This window comes from Pogona vitticeps, chromosome 12 (genome assembly GCF_051106095.1).
Source record: "Pogona vitticeps strain Pit_001003342236 chromosome 12, PviZW2.1, whole genome shotgun sequence".
Lineage (NCBI taxonomy): Eukaryota > Metazoa > Chordata > Lepidosauria > Squamata > Agamidae > Pogona > Pogona vitticeps.
In genome coordinates, this window is record NC_135794.1 from 7,379,210 (window position 1) to 7,405,898 (window position 26,689).

The 26,689-nt window shown below is 43.1% G+C and overlaps 1 protein-coding gene across 4 annotated transcripts; it reads right to left on the reverse strand.

Moving 5' to 3' along the window:
- Positions 1-328: 328 nt before the first annotated feature.
- On the reverse strand, positions 329-26,689 carry KIF23 (kinesin family member 23). Of its 4 annotated transcripts, XM_020803688.3 has the most exons (24): positions 26,549-26,689; positions 25,778-25,847; positions 24,781-24,909; positions 23,103-23,208; positions 20,893-21,029; positions 18,658-18,767; positions 18,377-18,550; positions 17,752-17,793; positions 17,318-17,430; positions 16,483-16,604; positions 16,124-16,226; positions 14,184-14,263; positions 13,982-14,101; positions 13,498-13,657; positions 11,825-11,989; positions 10,707-10,864; positions 10,198-10,371; positions 9,019-9,198; positions 8,331-8,663; positions 5,788-6,018; positions 5,197-5,279; positions 3,218-3,299; positions 3,062-3,132; positions 1,631-1,817 (listed from the first exon to the last, which is right to left on the reverse strand). In XM_020803688.3, exons 1-24 carry the CDS (start codon positions 26,560-26,562, stop codon positions 1,802-1,804), a joined length of 2,973 nt encoding a protein of 990 aa, XP_020659347.3. In that variant the 5' UTR covers positions 26,563-26,689; the 3' UTR covers positions 1,631-1,801. The 4 variants fall into 4 exon arrangements, with proteins under 4 accessions (XP_020659349.3, XP_020659350.3, XP_020659347.3 ...); XM_020803690.3 differs by lacking the exon at positions 8,331-8,663 and having other exon boundaries at positions 329-1,817; XM_020803689.3 differs by lacking the exon at positions 17,752-17,793.

The following is a 26,689-nucleotide window of genomic DNA, read 5'->3' on the forward strand; positions in this document are numbered from 1 at the left end:
AAGCCAGGTCAAAATTATCTTTTAAAGTACCAAAAATGGAGGTTGGGGGGGGACTTACATAGCACATGTCAATCCCCAACCTTCAGCCTTGCTGCAGAAGCACACATTCACAGGGGGCATCCCCTCTAGTGCAGTTGTGCTCACATGGAAAGACTTGAGTTTTAGGTGCTTCCATTTGGAGTGTATCTGCTCTTGGAACAGAGGGAAGCCCTGAATTAACAGCCTGCTGAATAGGTCCCCAGTACACTCTGGAGTGCCATCCCATAGTTCAAGGGTCCACGATTCAATAGACAAATTGTCCCAATCCATACAGGAAAACACATCTCAGTGCAAAGAGGAAAATAAATTTACTGGAACACAATACGAACAATGAAACAAGTCTCACACAAATCAAGAGGGGGGCTGCACGCAAGGGCCGTGTTCTGGGCGGCTTATTTTACAGTTTTCAGGCAAAGAGGTAAAGGTTTGATAGGTGATTCTGAAAACCCTGGTTAGTGAAGTCCCTATAAATTTTGCAGTAAAGGACCAGACGGATCTCCTTTTGAAAAGAGCCATTCTATTAGTAACAGAAGCTATTTTGCCTCTACAGAGTGTGCATTTCTAAGCAAGGTGTTAAGAAGCCATAAAATTATGAAGACAATTTATGACGCAAGCAGGTAATGATGCCATAGAATCAGGGAAGAAGAAAATGGGGAGTCTTCCAACAGGTAGAAAAAATGCCTAAAAACTTGGCAGAATAGAACAAGAGGAAGTTACTCAGTTATTCGCAGTTTCAGATGTTTCTTTAACAGTGCGAAAGGGGGAGTTGATGATAGGCGCTGGGGTGAGAATATGTATGCATAGTTTGCGCAGAGGCAGGACTAAGCTAAGTGATGCTAGAAAGTTCAAAACTGGCTCTGCACAGGTGCAAGGGCCACATCAGAAAGATTAGTCCTAGGAGCCAGATTTCTTCTTGGGACCAACGTGGAAGCCGCTTCTCAAGCTCCACCCCATTTCCATCTTTTTTATGCCAAGGGGCATAGAGGTCCCTGCATCTCAGCACTGTGGAGAATCCAGCATTTTCTGCTGGTAGTGGCTAAGCTGCAAGGAATGGCCAAATGGAGTCACTTCTCCATGCACCAAGAGAAATCTAAGCTCCATTAGCTCCTTCTGTGTAATGGAAGGAACAAAGTTGAGTAAGCTCTACCACTCTGCAATCCTTTCTTCATCTAGTTGGTTTGAGAAAGAGGTCTCATCCAAAACTTCATTCTGGATGGGTCAGCATCGCACATGCGTTTAGTTTGCCTGAAATGCACAGAAGCTCGAACCCACAAGCTTTCCTCTTAAGCTCGTCCTTGTCACAGGGAAGAGAAAGAAAGGGAAGCCTTGCATTTTCCTTGCTAGCCACTTTTATAGGATCAAATGTTTTTTTTTCCTATCCAGCACCTCTTCACTATGAATCTTCTGTGAAAACGTACTTTGAGAGCTAAGTTAGATAAGAGTAAGATGCATCTTGCATTTCAGGGAGCTGAATACAGGCACAGTGCTGGCCCATCTAACCTGTGGAGCCTTGCATGACAGACCTCTTCCTCAAACCGACTAGAAAAAGCATGGCCAGGAGTTATACTGAGTTGTACTTAGAAATATAATATACTCAATACAATATTGCTTTATTTACAAATTCAGTCTAAGAAACCAAATATATATGCCCCTTTTGCGTTACAGCTGTCGAATCATGCATAGCAGACACTGTCCAACCATAGTCAGCTATGTGGTCTGTAGTAACTTGAGAAAATAACCTCAACAGATAATCCACGAAAATTCATGTTTTTTTACGCCTGCAAAGAAGAGACAAGTTTGTGTTGATTCCTAGAAACTGGAATTTAGCACATTTGCTTAAATGCCTGTGTAAAAGTCTCTCTCACACATTGTGATCCCCTGAAGTCCTTCAACCCTAAAAGCTTCTTTATCTACTCACAACACATGAACACTACTACTGCTGTGCCAGGTCATACAAGTTTATTCGCCCAGTCCTGTTCCCCACAGAAGCTGCACTGCTCCTTCGTGCTGTTAAATGACAGCTTTCCTCAGCAACTCCAATCTTTAATGAACATTATCCATCCTCACCACCATCTAGTCAGTGGAGCCACAAACAAGGAACAGCATGAGAAGCTGTGCCAGCCATCTGCAATATTTAGAACCCCACAAATGACTCTAAGAAAGATGGCAAAAATGAACTTTTAGGACTCAGAATGAGACTATAGCAGTGGCCTGGGCAAAGGAGATCTTGGTACACGTGCTGGATTTCAACCTGGGAGATCTAGATGCAAGCTCCTAATGAGCCATGAAAGTCAGCATTATGTGATATTGAGCCTATCGCTCTCTCAGCCTCACTTAGCCCGCTAGCTGTTTCTGTGAAGACAGAAGCAGGCAGGCAGGACAGCCGTGCATGCTGTATTCAGTTCACTTCAGTTCATTTATTCATTAGGTAGATATAAATTCTGCCCTGTATTCAGTTCATTATATATAACTAATGAATAAATGTTAGAAGCCAGATGATACCTACATAATTTCTAGAGGACAATTCAACCCTTGCTGGATGGGTTCAAAAGAGCTCTTCCGCCAGGCTTTCCCAGAGCACTAGGATCTCGCTCTCCCTTTTTACCATTCTTTTTGCCATCCTCTCCTTTTTACCACCTTTCTTGCCATCTGTTTTAATTTCCCTATTTGTTATGTATTACAGTAATTTATTTTTATTGTGTTCTTAATATTATTCCTTATATTGTTGTTAGCTGCCCAGAATGGCCTGATTGCCAGATGGTGCGGGATATAAATTCAAATGATGAATGAATGAATGAATGAATAGTTTTCCCAATGGATATCTATTTGTGGGGGAACTACTGTTAACAACAACAAACTTTGCACCCACAAGTCCTATTCCCTGCCACCTCCAAAAGCAGCACTCCTAATATTTCAACTTTAGGGTCCAGTCTGGTGCACTAGTCACAACTGTTTCAGAAAACAACCAATGTCTCTCAGTGGTAGGGGTGGGGAAAAGGGAGTGAAAGAAAGAGAAACTTACTTGGGTTCAGCATAATGTTGATATGCAGGTCCAAGACGACAGCCTGCCTTCATGTCTACACCCACTGAACACTGAAGAGAAACACATATTAGAGTTAAGCAGCCACTCCCCCACCCCTACCAAAAGTATGCTTAGCCCAAAATTCTTTTGTCTTACTCTCGTTTCTACATCAGTCCACTCTGACTCTGTGTCCCCATCTGGTGGCGAAGGCCTTGAGGGGGAGGATCTTCGCTTGCGACTGGAAAAAGCAAGGAAACATTAGGCAGGGGAACTGGCATCCAGTAACATATTTCATGAGGCACAGTGCGAGTTCACAGATGCAGGGCTAAAGAAGAGAAAGCTCATTTCTTGCCTTAAAGTAAGGTCAACCTCTCGCAAACAAGGAGGGGAAAGCAAATGTCCTATCACTATGTTATAGCCAGTGTAGCATACAGTGGTGCCCCGCATAACGACCGATTTGTTTAAAGACGAATCCGCATAGCCATGGCTTTTTTGTGATCACATTGCGATGTTTCTAATGGCAAAACACCCCTTTGCGAAGATCGGTAAGCGTTTCGCTTACCGATTATCGCATAACGATGTTTTAAAAACAGCTGATCGGCAGTTCCAAAATGGCCGCCCGCAGTGTTTTCGTGCCCTTTCCTCGCTTACCGGGCAGTGAAAATGGCGGCCGCATGGAGGATTTTCGCTTTCAATGCGTTCCTATGGGCTTTTTTGCCCTGCATAGCGACAAATCTGTATAGCGACGATTTTTTCAGAACGGATTATCATCACAATGCAGGGCACCAGTTTATTTCTAATCTACCATGCTTGTTTTGTGTGTGCATATTTTTGACAGTTTATCTCAAATGTTTATTTCTTGTACAGAATTGTTATTTATGCCCCATTTCAGTTACATTTATTTGGAAAATGCAAATGGAGTTTTTGAAACATTGTGAGCAAATCCAACCTAGATAAGTAGGTTCAAAAGGGCAGGATAGAAATCTAATAAAATAAATAAATAAATAAGTACTGTTCCCAAAACTAAAGCAAGAACACCACACACACAGACATGGATTTATTGGTCGGTACCATCGAATTCACGAGCCAGAGTACTCATCCTCTGATGAGCTTGTATATGAGGATGAGGAGGAGTACGACTCTAAATTCAAAGACTCGAATCCGTAGAGACGACGGGGATCAAATAACTTCCCAAATTGTTCCCACCAGCGTTTCTATTTCGCTGGTAGTGGATCCAAAGCTGATCCCTGCTTGGAAGATTGAGGTGACCCAGGACTCATGGGAGATGAATGGTCCGGATGGATTGGAGGGCAAGGCTCCCTGGTAGATGTAATCTCTTGTGGCGATCTAAGAGATGGTCGCTGGGGCATCGACTGGGGCATTGAAGAAGAGACCTTGGCTCTAGGTTTGACAGGAAGAGAAGAAGCCTTGGGTTTAGGCGGCTTGATCTTGGGAGATAAAGTAGGCATCTCGGCAGTTGAAGTGGATTTATTGTCCATTTCGGGCAGTTGAAGGGACTTCTCCCACAAAGCGGCGCGGAGACAGAGGTCTTGGAGTTCTAGCGCCTGCTTGGTGAAATTTCTACAATGAGGGCAGGATTGGGGGAGAGGAGTCTCGCCAAGGCAGAAAAGGTGAAACTGATGACCGTCTCTAAATGGAATATTCTTTTGGCAGGAGGCACAGCTTTTAAAGGAGACCTTCGGGGTCATAAAAAGGTGGGGAAAATGGGGAGGGAAGGGGGAGGGGAACCGAACTGTGGGAAGGCTAAACGGTGAACAATTTTTTTTCTATTTGCAACAGGGGAAACGAAGTAAGTTTTCGATCAAAAAGATTGCTGCTTAATAGGTTCCGATTCCCGCGTGACGAGCTCTAGAGAATGAGACCTGCTGCTGCAGCGGAAGAAATGGAACTGAGGTAACTGTCAGGGCGGGCAGACCACGAGGGCTCGGTCCTAAATGGTTACTTTAGCTCTAGAATGTTCTGAGGCCTCTGCGCATGCGCAGACTTAGCCCATTAGTTTGCACTCACAGAGACCACAAAGAAGAACCAGCTCACCCAGATGCCCCTATTTAACTATAGCAACTGAACCAGTATGTCAAAAGCCAAAGAATCCTTTCAGACTGGGAGCAACTCACCGTGTTGGAGATTCTTGTTTCAGCCTCTCTATCTCAGTGAACTGGACAGCTTGTCCTCCTCCTTTAGTCTTATAAACGTCGCCCTGGAAACAAGAAGCCATTTACATTATGGGCATTATCAGCCAGTCAACAGAGCAGTCATTTTCCAACTATTTTAAATCACCCTCTACATGTCTTCATTTACAGATTTGTAGACCGAGCAAGAAGAGAAAGGCCTCTTTGATCTTCCAGTACAGCTAAATGGGTCCAGTAAGGTAAGGGAGTGCAAGTGTAGGCTTAAAGCCAGATCTGCAAACTCCCATCAGATTTCTATTACTTCCCTGCAGACCTCACAGTTCAGACCTAATTAATGGACTACAATTTAGTAAAGTATTGCCATATCTAACAATTCTAGGGACTGGAAAAGCACACCTGCTCAAACCGTCAAAACTATAACTAGGAAAAAGGTCCCATCCAAAAGAAAATCAAGACATAGTGCACATACCATGGTGAATTATTCTCTAGCATTCCCAATCTCGCCCACCCACATATATCATTGGGCCTCCCTCAAAGCCCAATCCTTGGGAAGGACTCTGTGGTCCTCTGCTTTACCTTGATAAGCTTTGTTTCAATCTCTCCATCGGAAGCCACCTCTTGGTGGGTCAGCATGTACTTGTCGCACTTGGCCAGTGCCTTTTCATTTGCAGCTGCCACTGTGATGGCATGAGGGACGTGAGGTTGCATGATGGTGTCTGTCTGTATGTTGGAGGGAGGCTTATGGTCAACCCATCTCTCCTCAGCTGAGCGAGAGCGTCTGTGTCGAAGCCGAACTAACGGGACATTCTATTAGAATCATAAAAGGAATCAGAAGGAGCAAAGGTGAGCAGCAGGACATTTTCCTTAAAATGTACATGCAGGGCCTAGATGGCCTATAGAGCCATATTATAAAAGCTACTGGAAGCAACTATCTTTCTTTTAACAGCAAACAAATGCTGGAAAAATGGAAGTTGCTGGGCTTTATAGTAGAGGTGGTGAACGTGTGGGATTCCATGAATAGAATTGTAAATGGACCTTTGCTTACTTTAGTTCCATCACAGCAGTGCATTTTCCTTCTATTTGTAATAGGAGACCAAAGCACTCACCCTACTTTGTATGTTGCACGGACTCGCAAATCCTACAGATCAGAATTACACATACAGCAAATTGAGAGCAACATCAGTGACTGTACTCATGTAGGCTCGAGGACAGCATGCAATGGTCCCTTCTGCAGACCATCTTATGCAACCTTTGCCAAAAAGCTTGCCCTTGAACTGTAAGTGCATGAGTACCTCCAAGTCATCCCAGACTCCGGTGGACTGAATAAAGGGTCACAAACAGGAAGGGCATTTCCTGGCTGTGCCCAAGACAAAAGACGACTAAGAAACCTCACATTACCACCACCACCCCGGCATAAAAAAACCTAATGTTTCCTACTAAAGGCAAAGAGGAGGCAGGAAACAAAGATAGCCTAGCAGTTCCCAAGCAGACAACCTGCTCTCCATATAAGGTCTACTTGAATAAAGGGCTCTCCTTTTGCCATTAAACCAACAGCTGCCTCTGCTGCAGTGGCGCTTTTCTTCACCACGTCCTCACCAGGCATTGTGAGCAGCAGGTACAGATCAGCTATTAACAGGTTTACAGAGCAAGTAAGAAACTTTGACAAAGAGAGCAAAGTGACGACCGACAGATACAGGGAAGGACTAGAACACCACAAGCCATTCGGGCACTTTGAGAACTGCCTCATCCCCACTTGGCTTCAGAAGGAACTACAGAGCTCACTGACTGAAAGGCTACATACAGGCTTTGCAAACGAATACTCCAGGTATCATTCCCCCCGTGCCCCTCCCCCAATTTTAAACAGCAAGATTGTACATAAGGCCCTAGGAAGGATTTCTCTGCCCAAGAGCCACCGTCCTTAGACAATACAGGGCTAGGTAGACATACTGACTAGCCTAGTTTAAGGCAGCTTTCTGCACTTTCCATTACCATTTGTCTGTTTGGTTTCTAGAGTTTATTTAAATAAAGTTCATCTGAACTCTGCTTTCACTTGCGCCTAGCCTACAGTAACACATTCTAGTTAAAATCAGATGTTAGTGCGGTATTCATCCCATCAGATTGGTCCCTGGTCTGTCAGTTAACTGAATTCAACCTACTACAGACCAGAGTAACCATATGATCCAGACATCTCTTGAGGCTGTGAACTTAACACACTGAAGTTTAAATAATATTGTTGCACTATTAAGAGGTAAAAAGAACCATACTGCTGGCAAATACATTCTCTCATTCACCTTGAAGAGGTGATCTGCTCTAACAACTTTGTGAGACTTAAAAAAGCTTAAGAATGGATTGTATATTTCACAACTGAGCAGCTTTCATTACAGCTACTGTTAGGGTGGCCAGACTTTAGCAGTATGCCAGGCATACATAAAAAAAGCAGAATGCAAGTCTGCTGGATCCCTTCATGAAAAGTCAAATTAAGGGAACTTAAACTGAAGCCACCGAGACACAAATACAGAGAACAGGCAGAGACAGTCTTCTGCCTATTGTCTTCTAGATGGGTTTGGTTTTAGCCCAATTAATACAATAAATTTGTTCATCAAACCAATGTTTGTGCGTAAGAACCTTCATTTAAAAGTATGAAATTCATGTCCCTGACTCAAACTGCAGGTGGGAAACACTCATCTGAACACTGCTGCCCACCCAGAGAGGGCGATGAAATCTCCCAGGCACAGCCACTATGCAGCTCAAGTCAAGGATGCTTGGAAAGCTCAAACAGGTTTCCAGAAACAAACCAGTCAGGCCTTAAAAGCATTTTTGGAAGGAGTTTGGTTTTTGTTCATTGATTGACTTGTATTTGAAGTTTTAAGCTGTGGCTTGCATAAATATAACAGATCTCCCAAAAGCAGCAAAAATAGTGGCCTATCCCAACTGTGACCTCCTTGGAGGGCTCCACTGTAAAACTGGAATTGTGTTAAAGGTTCTCAGCGACTCTCAATACTCTTGGGCAATAGTGTTGATCTTAGTACAGGTAACCTGGACATTTCAGGAAAAGGTGTTCTTTGAAGCCCTGCCCCAGACTCAGCAACATGTCACCCATAGCTAGAAGAAGCACTAACCCTGCAGAACGGATCCTCTTCTACCTCTAAGGCCTCTCTATCACTGGGGGTCTCAAGGATTCCAGTCCGATACATGCCCCGCCTTCTGTCTGACATGATACAGGGCCTAGCTTGCTCTGCTTCCTGCACTCTACTTCTTGCTCTGGGTGTGCCGCTGCTGCCACCACCGCCGGGGTGCCTGCTGCCTTGAGTAGGCGTTCTCTGCTCCCATTCTGAGATGCAGGAGGCCACAGAAATGCTGCTGCAAGAATTGGAGCGTCTATGCAGCTGTGGCTGGCTTGCCACAGGCAGGTTGTTGTTGTTAGGGAGCTGAGTGACAACGTTACTAGAAAACTGAAGAGAGGTGTAGTTAGTGACCAAGAAACAGAAAAAGAACGAGTACAAAATCTGCAGAGAAAGTCAGCTGGTGGACTATGCACAGACCCCCCCCCCATGGTGCAACATATGTTCTTCCACTCTGAATGAAGCAACTGATGAGAAGACATGCTTCCAGATGCTTGGGGATGAGGGGTGGATGTAAAGAATGATCCAGAAAGCCACAAAGAGTTTCAAGGGACTTGACACAGGCACACTGGCGGACTACAGAATTCCAGCCCCCAAAAGTCACATTCCTAAATCACATAGCTTCTCAGACATACTGGCTTTGAGAACATACATGCAACATGAAAGGAACTGAACGGCAACTCACAGGGATTGCTGGAGGTGACATGGATCTTTTCAGGGCCTTTTCCCGGTCCTTTTCCCGGGAAGGCCTCTCTGGTTTGCTGGCCTTTGGTTCTATGACAATGGCTTTTAGTTGTTTTAATTTCTCATCTTTTACCCACAGCTTGTTCTGCATCTCAAGCTGCTTGGCTGCCACACGTCGCTCCTATTGGGGAGAAAAAAACTGGAATCAATCCTGCTGCAATGCTTTGAATCCTTCTACATGAATGGTTGACCACCACAGTAGAAAGCAAAGCTACACTTACTATATATTTGGTACAAGAACCATGAGGAAAGGTTAATACCCACTTTCCAGTCCAGCCCCAAACTCATTGGTTTAGTGGTGAGCGTAGGAACTCCACTGCCCTGGAGCTAGAGAAGAAAGCAGGAGAAGCTGACAGCGTGGGTTCATACAAATAGTCTGTTTGAACTTTACCCATCAGCCAGCTGTCATGCTCAGAGGCAGATTCAAGGACAGACAGCCTATTTTCAAGCCCAGCCCAAAGCTGACCCCCCCCAGCCCAGTTTAATGAGGATTTTGAGAAGTGCTCTCCTTCAAAGAAGCCAAAGAACCATCAGGAAACAAAGCCCCTTAGGAAGTCCTGGAGATGAAGAGGGCTCACTCCAGACATTTTTATCTGAAAGGCTACATTAGTAGTGCTGGAAAGTATGCCACCTGAGGACTGAGCCCCTTATCGCTTCAGTACACTGCCAGTATATAGCTGTGAGAGTGGATATATTGAGCAGTATGGGAGCCCCAATCCTAACCAGGAAAAGGACAGGCCATTGACTAGGCTATCTGGTGACTAAGATGGGAAAGTTTGGTTTAAGAAAAAAGTAAAACACAAAAATGAACGAAAAAGAGAGAGCATGAGATGATCTAGCAAATCTACATGGGTTTCTTGAACTACCAAGAACCAAACAATTCTGATTCTTCGGTGTAGAAGTCAGAATCAAGAAAGAACTCCTCTCTCAGAGGACTTATTTGGCCCTGTATTAATCCTTTCTTTCCAGGGATAGTTCAAAACTGTACACACCTGTAGGGAAATTTCTCCTTGATACTTTATCAAATTAAAGATAAAAGATTTTTACCTCCTTCAAGAAATAGGCTTATGTTTTGAGAAGTTTTACTTCCGACGTGGCACTCAGAGGATGCCATACTTACACATTCTTTTTCCCATTTCGCAGATGTCTCTGTTGCTATACCCTTCAACCGGGTTTCTAGTCTCTGCCTGTCAAAAGTCTGTCGCTCCAGCTTCTGGCTCTTGCTCTCTAGCTCCTGATGCAAGTTGCGCTTCTCTTCTTCATAAATTGCTGTGGTTTTCTCTAATATGTTAACCTGTAAAACAAATTGCAGTTCCCACTCAAATGAACTCATCCACACTCTTTCTAACGAACACCTTTCTTGGCAATGACATGATGACCCTTGATGCGCCATCGCTAAATATAAGCAGCCATCACTGGAGTATAAGAGAACAGCTTCATTTCAAAAGATAACAGCTTCTCAAACACTCACCACTTTACAGTTTGTCAAATTAAGACAAGTTAGCATTTCAGATTTTAATATCTTGATTTTTTATTTTTTTTTTTTAAAGGATAGCACAGCACTCGGAGGACAAGAGCTCTGCTTTGGCAAATGCGGGCACACCTAAAAATCATGTCCAAAACACAAACCTTGTATTCCAGAGTTTTTGCTTTTTTCTCCAGTCGCTCAACTTCCACTTTCTGCCCTTCTATTAATTTGTCTTTTTCAGCAATTTTCAGTTCTGCATTTTTTCCCCTGGAGATAATGTTGGCATCAAGTTCTTGGAGGATTCTTTCTGCAGAAGATACTAGAACAGAAAAAAAAATATGAATCTTTCTTTAGGTTGCTATACATTCACCAGAGCTGTCTGGGCCCAGCCTATAGCTGCACCCTTCCAGAAAGAAACACATCTGAAAGGCAAGAATGATGTGGAAGTCTCATGCAACAAAAAACTAACAAACAGGAATATTAGACTACTCCTTGCAATTGATCTCCTATGCATTAAGATACTGCATATACTCAAGTATAAGCCTAGTTTTTCAGCACATTTTTTTTTTTTTGCTGAAAAAGCACTCCCCCCTCGGCTTATACTCTGGTCAGTGTCAAAATTAAATGTTCTCCCCTGCAGTGCAGGTGTTCTACAGACTCGTCCGCTCATCTATGGGCACCTGTAGTCTCTGTGGGTGGTCCGATGATCCGGGTTAAGTACACTGCATTTCCGCTTCCAGGACACTCCCATCCTCTTCTGCATATTCTATGTACCCACCTTCCTCCTCCACCCTCCGTCTTCCTCCATTTTGTTATGCAGCAGTAGAGCAGCAGATAAGCGTAGCATCCGGTATGAGTCCTTCCTCCGCAGGCAGTGAAGTGTGTCTTGCAGCTCAGAAGGGCAGTATCTTCAAAAGCATTTAACCTACTGATGCTTCAATTAATGTAATTTTATTGGTATTTTTATTTTAGAAATTTACCAGTTGCTGCTGCATTTTCCACCCTCAGCTTTTATACTCGAACCAATAAGTTTACCCATTTTTTGTGGTAAAATTGGGTGGCTCGGCTTATATTCGGGTCCTCTTATGCTCAAGTATATACGATAATTCTTTAAACCAGGCAACAACTCGTCCTCACTATTAATCTGCTGCATTAAGAGCCTCAGCAAGGAAGGAAAATAGCTAGTCTGAAGTGCTCCTATCCCAGGAAGCAAGACACTACTAGCTAATTGTCAATTTCTTTACAAGAATAATTGGATAAATTAATTCCAAGGGCTTACTGTTTTTGGTGAACTCTTCTGACAGCATCTGGCGCATGCGATGTCGTTTTTCAAGCACTTCTATCAGCCGAGGGAGAGTCTGATCATCGTTGATGTCCAGAAGTTCACAAGAAGGCAGTGGGGGGAAACTGCGTAAAAGCAACTCTGGGGCAGACCCCTCTCCATCTGTAAGACATAAAGCAGACGGCTGAGCTCCCTAGATTTCTATACCAGCTGATCAAAGAAGCTTGGAGGAGATAGGAGCAGTAAGGCTTATGCCTCCCACCTCTGCCACCAGTACTGAACTGCTCCCAAGATGCCTACCTGACAAATTTCCAGTAGGAAGACATTTCTCTGAGTGTGGGGCAGCTGTCATTCTGACCCTGTTTATTTGAAGCTGGACAAAACACAGCTGTTCTAACGGTAAATGTGTCTCTACAAATGCAAAGAGACTAAGCATCTATGTGAGGAGACCCCTGCCTATTGTAACTTGAATACAATGTCCCCAATGACTATGGGAAAACAGCCATTGTCAAAGAGTAAAGATGCGTACCTTCCCTTCCTCTACCTCCAAGATTATAAAAAAATAAAGCTTAGGCCTCTTCCTGACCCTGCTGAAACATATTACTTAGAAAGATAGATGGATGCCCAAAGGAAAACATAGATATATTGGGGGGGGGGAGCCTTGAAAGGAATCCCTATTTAAGTTACTCATTTTATGGCCATTGTGTGTTTCTTATATAGCTACTGAAGTAAAGGGTAGCTGTGTGCTCCAAACAAAATAAAATCCAAACGCAAAAACAGGCGACACCTTTATAGACAACTAAAAATCATCATACAATACATGGGCTTCTGTGGATTAAAACACCACTTCATCAGGTTTGTACCAAAAAAGTCCAAACTTAAAAGTCTAAACATACATGGCAAGATGGATTTTGCCAGGAAAGTTGCTCTTGGGTGTTAAGTCCAGCAGTTCTTCAATATGGGTTTCACCAGGCAGGCCTGTTAGATGGACGTCAGGAGCCTGGTTGCTGTGGTTACAGTTTAGGCAGCTGTGGACTGAGTATAAAAACCCAGTTCTCCAAACAGAGAAGCACAGCCCATGTGTGTACCCACACCTCTCCTTCTAGCCTTTGTTTGTTCCTGCTTGGCCGGGAGTAGGGAGGACTTGAGCCCTCATCTGAGAATTGAATACATATTCATCTTTGGTTCTTTAGACTGCCCTTAAACACTTTTCTGTAGTGCATGGGCTATCTCTGTTGATCAGCACAAATAAACAGTTTCCTAAACTCTTATGTGCCTCATTACAAGTTCTTAAGAGAAAGGTTCTCCACAAAAGCACACAGATATTTTTGTCCAAACTACACATTATATGGTGGTTGCACTGTTAAGATAGCTGAAGACTCCTTTGAAAATAGATCATTGAGCTATGTTGCTGCAGAGACGTCAGGGGAGAAGTTAACTAGAGCACAGCCGAGTCCCTTCCCTTTGAACAGACACACGCACTGCTGTTTTTATTTGCTTACTTTTTTCATATGTTTATGAGTTATCTATCATTCAGCCCAAACAGCTCCCATCCACATCCATAATCTTACAAACAGTTCTAGCTGGTGATGGAAGGATTAAGGCACACAGCGGGCTACACTGCTGGTTGTGTACAACAGGTCATTCCCAGACAGCCTCTCAAGATTTACCCCCATCAACGGGTCCTCCTCGGACTTCCAGTTGCCGTGACAGTTCCTCTTTAAATGCTTGGTTCCTATACCGTCTGCCAGAGGCTAACCCACACAGTGGCTTGTCAGCAGGTCTTGCAACTTCTACTTCTTGAGTGATTTCTGCAAATCGCATGACTTGCTACAAAAGAATGATATTTGGGAGCATATGAGAGCTAATATCTACAAACTAAATGAATAGAAACAGGAAAGTTAACACATCCACATGTGCATGCACCCAGACACCAAACATTCCAAAACAGGTAACGAGCTTTATTAAGGCTTCAGAGCATTTCATAGTTCCTCTCTTCCACCCAAATACACCCTGCAAGTTATTCTGCTCTAAGGAAGTTGATTGAGCTTATGTTTCTAGAAAAAAATTAATATCTAAGAGGATTGACACCAAAGCAGCACCATCTGCCAGTTTTAATAAGACTAAACCCAGGAAGTTAAAATCATGTCTCACCAAACTCTCATCATAATCTTCAGCCTTTGGGTTTACACAGACAATCATACGCACTTTCCCTTCTCCATCAAAGTAATTCTTGAACAGGTGGGTCAGTTTCGAATCTCGGTAAGGAACCATCTAAAGAAAGATTCTGATAAGCACAGAATTTTTGCAACTAAAAACCACAGGGAAACATCCACAGTAATGGGTAATCACATACCTTATTAGTTCCATATGTTTGGTTCTCTCGAAGAGCTTCAATGCAGGTTCTTAGTGTCATTAGTGACTGGTTAATATTACCTGTAAGAATGAGTGATGTTAAGTTTGCTGTCCTTCTAAAACAGGAATAGACAACCTCAGAGTGTTGAGAACCATTTTTTTAGATTTGCTGGGCCAATGGGGTAGGACCAGAGATTGATGTGTGTATTTATTATTAAATAAAAGAACTTGATAAAGTGGCTATATAGTGTAAAAGGAGCTACTATAGGTTTTCATTAACTGAAAAATGAGTTTAACTAAAAACACTGGGCTTCAAAATGAAAAGGCAAATCTAGTGGCCATTTTTTTTTAAAATTTAAACTGTGGGTATAAAGGACCCAAGCTAGAAGAGAATGAGCGAACCAGTGGAGAAACAGAAGCAACCACTAAGAGGAAAGAGCAGAGTGGTTCCCTCTCTCTCCTGTCTCACCAATTTGGCTGAATGGATCCTTGAGAAACTAAATAGCCAGGCAAAGGGTTAGGTCAAAATCTGAAAGGAAAGATGGGGAGTATGCTCCAAGTAGCGTATTTTTCCATATATAACCCAAATTTTCTTTCTTTGCAAGAAAGTGCTTTCCCCTCCACTTTTATTGCAAAAAGCTGCTTTCCACCTCCACTTTTTGCAAAGAAAATGGAAGGGGAACGCTTTCTTGCAAGAAAAGTGGAAGGGGAAAGCAATTCCCCTTTCATTTTCTTGCGAGGAAAGTCCCCTTCCACTTTCTTTGCAAAAAGCTGCTTTCCCCCTCCACTTTTTGCGAGGGGGAAAGCAGCTTTTTGCAAAGGAAGTGGAGGGGGAAAGCACTTTCCTCACAAGTGGAGGAGGAAAGAAGGAATCAATTTCCCCCTCTACTTTTGTTGCAAAAACTGCTTTCCCCCTCCACTTTTTGCAAAGAAAGTGAAGAAAGTGCTTTCTCCCCTCCACTTTCTTTGCAAAAAGTGGAGGGGGAAAGCAGGGATCAAAGCGCTTTGATCCCTCCCCCCTTACTACTGTGTAGTAGTAGTAGTTGTAGTAGTGTGTATAAAACAACCCTCAATTTTTCCTCTAATTTTAGGGGAAAGTGTCATTTTATATACGGAAAAATATGGTATGCTTCAAGAGAAAATTGGACAATCATCTGCCAGGTCTCCTTTGATTTGGATTCTTGCACAGAACTGGGGGTTGGACATGATGGCCTTATAGGCCCCCTTTCAACCCAATTACTCTATGATACCTACTCCTTACAGGTCAGGAACAACCAGCTCATGTGAAGGTGAGGCTGAAGAAAGATGCTTCATATGTGAAAAATCTAGACATCTTCCCCTTTTTACCACATCCAACTCTACTTTGCATTTGGCCTGCTCTAAAGTAGGGCAGACTTAATCTATTCCCTGCTAATCCACTAGAAAGCAGTGCTCAAGGTGATTTACAATCTTCAGCGCTAAAGTTCAGCCTTGACAGTTAGAAGGCCTCCCAGGAAGAAAATGTCTCCCAAATCTTTTCTCCTTCTGTTGTGTGCATCAACAAGCTTCAAATCCCAACTATGGCTTGGAAATGGAAGAGAACTAGAAAATTTTCATTTTTTTAAAACATGCGACTGCAAGCACTGGTTGGTTACCTCTGCAGAACTTAATACAGGCTCTTGTTTGGCAGCAATGAGGCACAGCCAGCAGTTAGATGGATGGAAACTTCCCCAGTACAATGGATTCAACAGTGTATACTACATCTGCCTCCTTCTGATAGAAGTGGCAAGCTATAAGAATCTATGGTGCCCCCCCCAGCTTTTCCAATTGCTCTACCCTTGGGCCCTTCCACTGAACACCTAAAGAAGAGCTCTCAGAACTGTGGTGTTGTGTCCAGCCTCCTCACATCTATAGTACATGAGTGTGATAAAGAAAGAAGAGCAAAGATGCAGCAGCATCTACCTGCTTCTCGAAGTCTGCTTCCTTCAGCTCTTGTTCTGTTGGTTCTCTCACTTCCAGCCAGATCAACCAAAGATAACTGGCTCAATGTTATCAGTTCTTTTTCCTGCCAGGAAAAGGAACTAGTAATTTTAACTAATAAAAAAGCACAGCAGAAAAGGTATAAATTTGCTATATGTAAAAAGCAACAGCTCCTTTCAGATTTTCAAAAACATTTCTACCTAGAAGATATGCAAATAGGATCCTCAAGTTTACATCTGGTGTCCCCAAACAGGTCATGGTTACAGTTCCAAATTACTTTGGGATTACCTCAGCACTACCACTGAAAAGAGAAGCTGTGCTATTGGCCCCCTCAGTTTTACCTGAAGAACATTATCTCCGTCTACATCCAGTGGTGCCTGAGCCAGTTTAATTAGAAACACGCTATGTGAACGGCTGGATTCACGATTCAGCTGTGTATTAGCAATGCGTCTCTTCTTTTGGCCTGTTAATAGAAGTTTTTTTCTTTAGATCCAGTAGATGTTGGAAATAGAGCAACCAGTTTTATAACATAGCCATATCTGGAAAACTATTTTCAATTCAGCTCACTACATATCCCAGGAAACGCGGAAAAAGAGCAAACCATATAATCAAGAGCTAGGAGCACCTTCCGTATGAATAAAGCCCGACATATCAGACACCTTTTCAGTTCTAGCCACAAAACACAATTAAGGGAGAGTATGACAGGGCTTTGAAGTTATAAATGAAAGACATTCCCCATTCCAGTCTCTATTCCTAGAAACTAAGTCTAGAGTGAAAGCAATAAAACATAAAATATAAAAATTGTGGAATATACAGCCAGACTATAGTGCCAGAAAATGTCTGAAATGGTGGTAAAATGGAGTGAGATAAATTAATGATAGGTTAATTCACAGCTATTCCACATAGATACCTCGAAGTTTCAGAAGTAGGGGGCTTGGATACCATGTACTGGGGGTCAAAAGATGGAGAGCTGTTGCTTTTGTTGCTTTCCAGAGACGCCTAGCTGACTATAAAAATAAATGAATGAATGAATAAAATGTTGCATTAGCTGAACCTGTCTTGCAATCCATTCAGGCTTTCCTGTACACGAGCAGGGACATCATCATTGTTTTTTCACAAAATCTTCTACGCCTATAAAGGCAGCACTATGAGAAGGAAAAAGGAAGTTCTTTACACCTCTCCAGAAGACTTCAAATGCTTCCTCTGTAGATTTTACTTCCACTTCAGTGCATCCAGCAACATACATGTTGTGATGCTGATCCTCACGAAGAACTTTGGATTGGGAAAGCCTGCAACAGGAAGGGCTCTGGTGAACTTCTTACCAGGAACATACTTACTGCTAGTAAGGGGAAGTAAAACTAGAGACACCATAAGCTCAACTATGGTACAAGCTACCAGCCAATATTACGTAGCTTATTCAAACAATCAAGGGGAAAGAAGGAATGACAAACCACTGAGTTTTATGTAGGGAAGCATTTACTTTGACACATGCAAACTATCAAGGATAAAGTTCTAGTTAAGCAGAAAGGAAAGCAAGAGGTGCTAGCAGCTTCTCTAGTTAGAAAGCAGCCATCTTGATGCTGTAAGAAGGAAATAGTCTGTGCACCTACAAAAAGTCAGCGTTCCGCATTGGAGTGCCACAGCTGTTCCACCTATCAAAGAAATATAATTCAAGTGTTACAGGCCCTTCATAATCACTTTCCTTACTGCTTAATATGAAACTGAAAAGCACTTTTCAAGAAACATTACGATAAGGCCAGCTACTGTGGGAAGATATGTCTGTGTCACCATGTTAAGTGACTGGAAAACTGTCAATTAGCAAACAAGACTTTTAGTTCCAACGATAGGCAGTGTGAGCCTTAGAGATCACGTTGAACAATATTTCTGCACAGATGTTGGAGACAGATACCTCAAACATCTAACAGAGAATGAAGAGTGTATGTGAAAGCTACAGTTTGACCCCTGCCTAAACTGACTTAATTAATACATCTGTATGCGAAATATTCCTTCATGGCTTTTTACTGCTATATTATTTCTCAGCTTCATGTCAAACAGATGTCCTTAAAGCAAATACAAACAAATTTGTTCCTAAAGCAACAAGCAGCCCACCTGGGAACTATTCCCCATCTTACTTTCTGGCACCCAAACCACTAGGATCACAATTCTGTCACTCCACATTTGTCATTTATCACTTGGTTGGTTACCAATGATCCATGTTAAACAAGGTTTACTCACTTTGCTTTGGTAGGTTCAAAGGGTGTTTCATCTAAAAGGTCATAGATGTAGTTGTTATAAATTTCAACGTAAGAGACAAACACACTGTAGACATTATCTTCCTCAATCTCTTCTACCTTGCAGTTGTCTTGCAGATTAATCATATCAGCAATTTCAGGGTCGATCTGGCGTTTGCTAAAAATGAAGAGAATGACAAGCTGAGATTTTTGGTTATTCATCCGACAAAGCATGTTTGACAGTTCTGACAGATTAGAGTGTCTCAGTTTTCCACAACTACTCACCTGTTGGATGGAGTTTTTGGATATGGTAATGCTTCTCTCTTCTGACGTTCAAGTAAAGCGTCAACCTCACACTGTACCTCTACTCCATTTTTATCATCAAGCTTAAAAACCTGAGAGTGGGGATTACAGAAAATAAGGGGAGACAAGATGTATGGCACCATAGCAACCTGAAACATCAGTATGCAAGATGGGAATCTCTTGATTTCTCTCACAGGATGGATGGGTACTATAGACAGCCATGGATTACATAGGACTGGCAGAAATAATCTCCAGAGGTCTGGGGGTACATATGTACACGCTAGGAGGGCCATACCTGCTCCATAAGCCTTTCCCAATTTTTTTCTTACACAAACGGGGAGTTTACTAAAAGTTTGTCTGCATCTCTAGAAATCTTTTTTTTTTAAAAAAATGGGAGCATGGGGGACCTCAAAACCGCAAAATTGCCACCCTGCCACCTAGAGGACCTAAGAGAATTTTGAGTTACACATCTTTTTTTAAAAAAGGTAAAGTTGGAGGGATGCAGCAGAGCCATATGTTGCTACCTCCTGCTCTGAACTATGAGGGCAAATTCTCTAGACCAGGGGTCATCAACCCCGGGTCCGTGGCCCGGTGCCGGTCCATGGGCTAGCCGGAACTGGGCCGCGGACATGGATCTTCACCCCCCCACTCACCCACCCAGGGGGCGTGTCGCGCTTGCAGAAGGGCGAATTGAGATCCGGTGGAGGCAGCGGCGGTCACTAGCCTTGATTCCTCACCTTCCCTGCAACCAGCGGCGGCTCAGCCTCTGCACCTACCAGCAGGTGGGGTGGCCTGAGTGTGCCTGGCAGCAGTCGCTGTTCCCTGCCATACTGCCTGGCCCCCAGCCGCAAGGAGCTGAGCTGCCGTCGGTTGCAGGGAAGGCAAGGAGTTCAGGCACACTTGCCTAAGAACAAGTGCTGTTCAAGAAAGACCTGTCTTCTGCAGAAACATACATGGAACAGGGCTGCAAGGGAAGGGTTGAAATATCTGCCTGCCACAGTAATGGACAGTGCCTGGCAGGTATTGTGGTTCTTCTGGATTCCAGGTCTCAAGGATGACAAGGTTCATGGGGAAGCATTTGCATCTTGTTTTCCTAGAACCTGGTCTTTACTGAAGGAAAAAGGTGCTCTCCTTTCCTTCCCATTTTATCCCAGATAGCCTTTTCATACATGCCAGATGAGGCTTGTCAGAGTGCTCTGGGGGCTGCCAGGGGAAGTGAGCAGTCTCCTTTCCTTGAGTCTTGTGTAATTACTTTTTTTGCTGCCATCTCTGCAAGGGAGGAGGAGGGAAAGAAAGAGCTTGGGCAAAGAGAGCAACAAAGGAGATAGAGCCAGGAATGGAGAAATGGTTTGTTCTCCTTGCCCCATCCCTTTGCCACAGTAGAGTCAGTGCAACTGAAGGACATGACACCTTTTCTGGTAAGCCCCCGCAGACACTCCTGTGACGGGCTGGCCACCCGCCCAGCCAGAAGGAGGAAACAGGCCTTGACATCCCACTGGCGCTCCAGGGCTGCCACCTCGGTGGCGTACTCAACAAAAAGGGTTCGGAAGCCCTTGTCCTGGAAGGCCTGGCTCAGGCGCACTGCCTGTCAGCTCGAGGTCCTCCAGGATCGTGCGGGCCACCATGTCAAAGCTGCCTCCCCTCCACTCAAGGCTGGGTTTGCCCAAGAGGTAGGCATGTCATGCACGTGCACGAGGGGTGTATCATGCTTGCACACAATCTTGACACGACCCTCTGCAAGCACAACATGCCCACCTCCAAGCATGACAGCCCACCTGTGAGGGTGGGGGTGACCCTGCCCCCCCAACCGGTCCACACACAGAGCTTGCATGCCCCAACCGGTCCCCGGTCCGAAAAACGTTGGGGACCACTGCTCTAGACTATCAAGGAAAATAGAAAGCATAAACCTTAGAAAGCTAAGCAAGTAGTAAGTCTAGAAATATCATTGTGAGCAACGTTCTAATTTTCAATCTCACTGGGTGGTTCTCTGCCCCCGCGCGGGATTCTCTCATTAGCAGAACAAAAGGGGCTGGAAACTATTGCTGTAGGTGCATGGAGGAGGAATGGTGTGCACGTTGATTATAAGACACCCCTCTTGTTCCTAAGTGCTCCCTCCTGCCTAACATTAATGTCTACTAGTTATGTTAATAACATATTTGTGAGTTTTGAACTTGCCACTACTGGACAGATACCAAGACTTGATAGAAGGCTACTTACATATCGTTTGGCTTGAAAAGGGCCTATGCTGTTGAAAATCATGTCTAAACAGCGTGGAAGCAGCCCACCATCACCAGGAGACCCTGTCATCGTATGGGTTTTCCCACTCCCTGTGACACCATATGTAAAAAGGAGACCTGTGGAATAAACATACAGAAGTATTGTCAGAATATAACATGAAACATTAACGTATACTATTTTTCTTCAGGAATAGAGCTATTCTATTTAACACAAGCTTTCTAACAATACCTCCTAAATAGCATTTGCCAGTGATCTTTTTTGCAGTTAATGCAATAACATCAGCATGTCCAAAGAAAGTAAATACAAAATTAACTCACATGTCTAAAATATAATACATAGGATGTCTTGTTTGTTTTTATACTTTAAAACACCTTGGGGTTTTCTGAAAAAAGCAGGTTATATCTATTCTAAATAAATAAAGAATCCCTACTGTACAGATTCATTCCAATGGGGGAGGGGAAACATTTCCATGAGGCTAAAGGAAAGGTCTTAGAGGTTGGGAGTTCAATTTCCCAGTGTGCCGCCTGCAAACAGAACCAGCCTGGGTGGTCATGGGCAAGCTGCAGTCCCAGGGTGTCCCCAGGAGGGAATAGTAAACTGCCTTCTGAGGATTCTCTAACTGGAAAACTCTGAAAAAGGGTTGCCGTAAGGCAGAATTGACTTAATCAATAATATTATTATTATTATTAAAAAACACCAGGCAGTCAAAATTATAAAAACATTGATATATAACGAATGCAAGTTTTAACCAAAAACCTAAGTGTTAATATCAGCACAGTATATATGCTGTTCCTAATACTGATTTTTTTTTTTTGTAACTGATGGATGTCATTTTTGAGATCTGCAACTGCTTAGTACTACAGTGGTGCCCCGCATAGCGAGGTTAATCCGTTCCGGATTAACCCTCGCTATGCGAAATCGTCGCTAAACGGGTAGGGGAAATGTATTGGAACGCATTAAACTTCGTTTAATGCGTTCCAATACCTTTGTTACTTACCCGTTCAGCGAGGATTCCAGGTGCCGGCAGCCATTTTCGCGCCTTCGCTAAGCGAGGGCAGGGCGCGAAAACGGCTTCCGGCAGCCATTTCCGGGCTTCCGGCAGCCATTTTGGAACCGCCGATCAGCTGTTCGGCGGCTCCAAAATGGCCGCCGCAATACCCGATCTTCGCAATGCGGGTTTTCCCCATTGCGACGATCGGGGATGTTTCCGTATAGCGATCCCGAAAAAGGGATCGCTATACGGAAACATCGCTATACGGTGCACTCGTTAAGCGAGGCACCACTGTATATGAAATTTCTTTATATTGTTCCCAAAGCCCCTATAACTACAGGGACCACTGAAGTGTTTTTTTCCCAGAGGCAAGATGTTTCGATTGCCATGTCTCTGTACTCCTTTAGTTTCTCCAATTTTTTATTTTCAACTCTGGCATCCCCTGAAATTGCAATGTCAATTGCAATTTTTACAGCTCCAGAATATTCTGAGGCCTCTGCACATGCACAGACTTAACCCATTAGTGTGCATTCACAGAGGCCACAAAGCAAGGTCTTGACGTTGCCATCTTCTGACATCTTCTCTATCTGAAGACTAATTGATGGATCGATTCATCGGAGAACATTCGTTAACCTTGAGAATTACTAATCAAAACATATCACCATTTTTTTATTTGTCCCCATCTCTAGAGTTAACAAATAACCCCTAGCCAATGGAGGATACAGGAAAGCAGGCAGTTTCACATTACATTGATGTGCCTGGCATATTGCTGCTAATTAAAGAGCTTCTTTTTTGATTACAGAGCATATGCAACTTATGCATAATGATATGAAGGTGCATGCACCCTGAAATTAAAGAGAGAAACAGCATCAATCTGTTGCTATTGGAGAAATCACTCCCACGGGGCAGTGGGGTTACAAATCAGGATTCTGGCTGACATTACAAAACGGTTACAGATTATATTTTTAAACTTAGAGCAATGCAGCTTAAGTGTACGCTTCTCAAGATACCAAGCACGAACATACTTCAATACAAATTTACTTGTAGGTATTTTCATTACTACATTATTTGTGCTTGAATTCCTACTCAAATGTGTGTCCAATCAGGATAGAATAAAGTAGATCATATCTAGATGCATATAGCAGGAAGTGTGCACTTCTTACTTCCAAATCAACTACATCCTATAGTCACAGCATACCATTTTTTCCACGGATAAGGTCTTCCACCAGAGGTTTTGCAACTGCTTCAAACACTTTTTTCTGAGTAATACTGGGACCAAGGACTTCTTTAAATGAATACTGCACCTGAAGAGAAAATCAAACAATAAGACAACAGAAATTTTGCAGCTGTTCCCATACTGCATAGTGCCATGATGTTATTCGATGAAATCCTATGCATTTCATTTCCATATATTAACTTCCTCCAGTTAGTTCAGTCTGATACTCTAAAATGCCAGACACCATAAATAAAAAATTTAGTAGATCTTATTGTTTCATAGAGTTCTGCATCTACAGTTTCCAGTAGAAAGAGAACTGTTAAAAACTAGTGCATTTCCTTTTCCTAACATTTTTCATGTGTGTCCTCAGCCTTAGTGGTGTTCACTGTTCTGAGGATCAAGGATTCCTACTTTAAGAATGAACATTTTTTTGCTTCTATTTCTTTGGGCCAGATTATCTGGTTTTATGGTCATAATATGTGAAGTGTGGACCCTTCAAAAGAACTGAATAAGGGATATGAGAAGACACAGGTACCCTGATAGATTTCACATTCCGCTGCAGAACTCATTGTCACAGATACCAGCTTAGATGGTAATAAACATATATGAAGGCAATGGCTCCACAACACAATAGCTATATAAGCCACCATCAATATGAAAAGCCTCTAAGTTACTAGGAAAACAGGAGACCACAATGGTGCAAGACAGATTCCATTATGTGTTAAGTGTTGTGTACATAAGTATTTTGTAGAGCATTGTTGTTTATGCTGATATATGTATGTATGCTGGGTTACATGCATGGGAAAAGTGCTGGAGTGGTTGACAGATGGATGTTGGAATGCTCAAGTGTGGTCTTGTGTGCTGACTGGCTGATCAAAATGAACAGGGAATAAGGTATGAGTGGCACTTGGTTTTGAGTCAGGTTCTGAGACAGTTTGGGTTTGTGTACTAAAGAGTGTTCTGTGTAGTGTGATGTATGAGTGAAGAAATATAAAGTTGAAAGTTATTTTTGCTCCTGTTTATTTAGTCAGAGAATCTCTTCTCCCCATCTATTTGTTTAAAAATAGATTTCTTTTATCCAAAATACTCTTCTTCTAATTTTTAAAATTAATTTTATTAAGTTTTACATAGCAGTTGAATGAGGCATTACACCCACATGCATCCTCAAATACCCGGAGAACTTTGAAGGTGGGTATCCCTGGTAAAACACCAGAACCAGCAGCACAGATGTAAAGGTGCTGGGTGTGGGATGGCTGTGCAGTGGGTGACAAGCAGACAGTGTAAATCTCACTGATGTGCTGCAGTGAGTAGGGATGTCTCTCTGGGTTGTTGCCCCCTCATGTCTTGTTTGTGGGCTTCCTGTTGGCACTTAACTAGCCACTGTTTCAGACAGGATGTTAAGACTATAGTAGTGAGGCCTTTGGACTAACCCATCATGCTTCTATCACGTTCTTGACAGTACATTGGTCCCACAAAACTTAATTTTTAAAGAAAATTATGGATCTTTGAACATTTCATAGCTCTCTTTCCCCACCAACGCTGTGCCTTGTGGTTTCACAAGAAAAGAGCTCCTAGAAAAACTTACAGAATTAAATAAGCATTCAGATCATTAGAACTACTCCCTCATCTTGTGTTCTGGCAACATTTTAGCAAGTATTACCTCTCTGTACTCCCCAGTGCGACAGATTCTATATCCCTCAGGGGGGTGAACCTGGACCGTTCTGCTATTGATCACCTCGATGCAGCACTCCTGGTCAGGCACGCTGTCTGGGCGAATCCGGCAGTACACCTAGGGAAGGAAAGCCCCTTTATCAAAACATATCAGGATATGTACATAAGTCTTTTTCAGCCTCATAGGTGAAAAGGAATGTTCTTGTCTCCTGTTCAAAGACAAGTCTGTACTTGTTAAAAGTGAAATGGGTTTCTAAATACCTATTTTTGGCACAGAAAAAACTCATACTATTAAAAGGTAAAAATTCTTGATAAAAAATCCATGCATAATTCTCTCTGCTACAATAGAATAAGGTGCCACTTAAAGTTCTTAGGCTGCAAAACTGGGAAAGGATCTCTGCCTGAAATCTTGGGAAAATCATTTTTATTGTCCCCCACATCCAGCCTTTCTGTTCAGTGTTAGAAGAGCTAGCCGTGTTCAGAGAAAGAGAGAAATCATGGAAAAAAATATTACATTACTATACTGCACCTATTAGTACTAGTCAATAGTACACTGCACCTTTTAGTGTTGGGTAGCCTGCATCCAAAGTAGCATAGACATACTATAAATCTCAAATAATATTCTAAAAATTAAACCACACACACAAAGCAACCCGAGTGGCGTTTTTAAACGGATTGTTGCACCTTACTGCTTTGAATGTGTTTTGGTGTTGCTCATGTTTTTTGTATAATACTGGTTTGGTCTTTTTAAGTATGTGTATACTCGTTTTTAGCTTTAATTGTTGTCTTTTAATGATGTAATCCACCTTGGGTCCTTCTAAGGAGAAAGGCAAGGTAATAAATAGATAAATAAAGTAAACAAATAAAGGCAAACAGGAGTCATCAAGACTGTCAATCCATGAGACATTTATATTGTAAGTCCTTAGTTTTTGTTCTTATTATGCTATACATTAAACATCCAGTCCTGTAGTAAAGTAACCACCCACCTCTACAGGATCCTTTAAGCTGCTGCTGAATGCCTTCTTTGGCAGTTGCTTTCGAGGGGTCTTGGTTTTACTGGAAATGAAAAAGCAGCAAGTCAGTTGCCTGGTTCAGAACATCAGAGCTGTGGACAAGCCACTAGTCCCTTTGTTTTATTTCTGTTTGAGGTATTCTTTTAAAATGTGCCTGAGAGTCCTTTTCTTCTCAACTCCTTTACCCATCCTTTATAACAACTTTGCAGGAGAAGGTCCTTGACTACCTCAGGTCTGACATAGAAAACCACCTTTAGAGATACTTGGGGAGCCTTTATTGACTAAGTATTAATGAATTAAAGGGATTCTCAAAAAGGAATCAACAGTTTTTAGAAGGAGGAGGCATCCTAAATGAAAACAAAGGCAGTTATCTTCAAAAGGTCCCAGTGCAGGGAGGCACTTCGTGTATCTATGCATGTATGGCAGCGTTTCTTCAAAAAAAATGGTAGTTTTATAATTTTTTGAGCACTTTAGAGTCGTTTTTTTTTAAAAAAATATTTTTAAAAAAGAGACTCGTTATCACCGCCACTCAGGGCAGATGGGAGAAGGTAATGAAATGTTCCGAGTCGAACAGCCTTCACGGGGTGCCTCAGGCCGCGGCTGACGAAGCCTCGCTCGCTCGGCTCCGGGTTCCCTCAGGCGCCTGAGGGACGGAGGGGATTCGGGGCGGGAAAGGGGTCCCTGAGGTAACCCGCCTCCTCTCCCTAACCCCTGCCCGGGTCCTTGGCCCCCTCGGCGACTCACCCCGCCGCCTTCATGCTGCCTAACCGGTCCGCTTTCGCCCCTTTTCCCTCAGCGGCCGCTTCGGTGCCTCAGCTTCGCGGCCAACGGTCGGATTTTTCAACCGTCCCTCGCCTGCTCTCGCGCCACCCGCTTTCATGCGAA

Coding starts and splice junctions, on each gene's coding strand:
- KIF23 (XM_020803688.3), bottom strand. Junction 17,431..17,751: donor ATGCGGAACGCTGACTTTTT/GTAGGTGCACAG, acceptor TTCCTGTTGCAG/GCTTTCCCAATCCAAAGTTC. Junction 3,300..5,196: donor AAACAAGAATCTCCAACACG/GTGAGTTGCTCC, acceptor TGCTTTTTCCAG/TCGCAAGCGAAGATCCTCCC.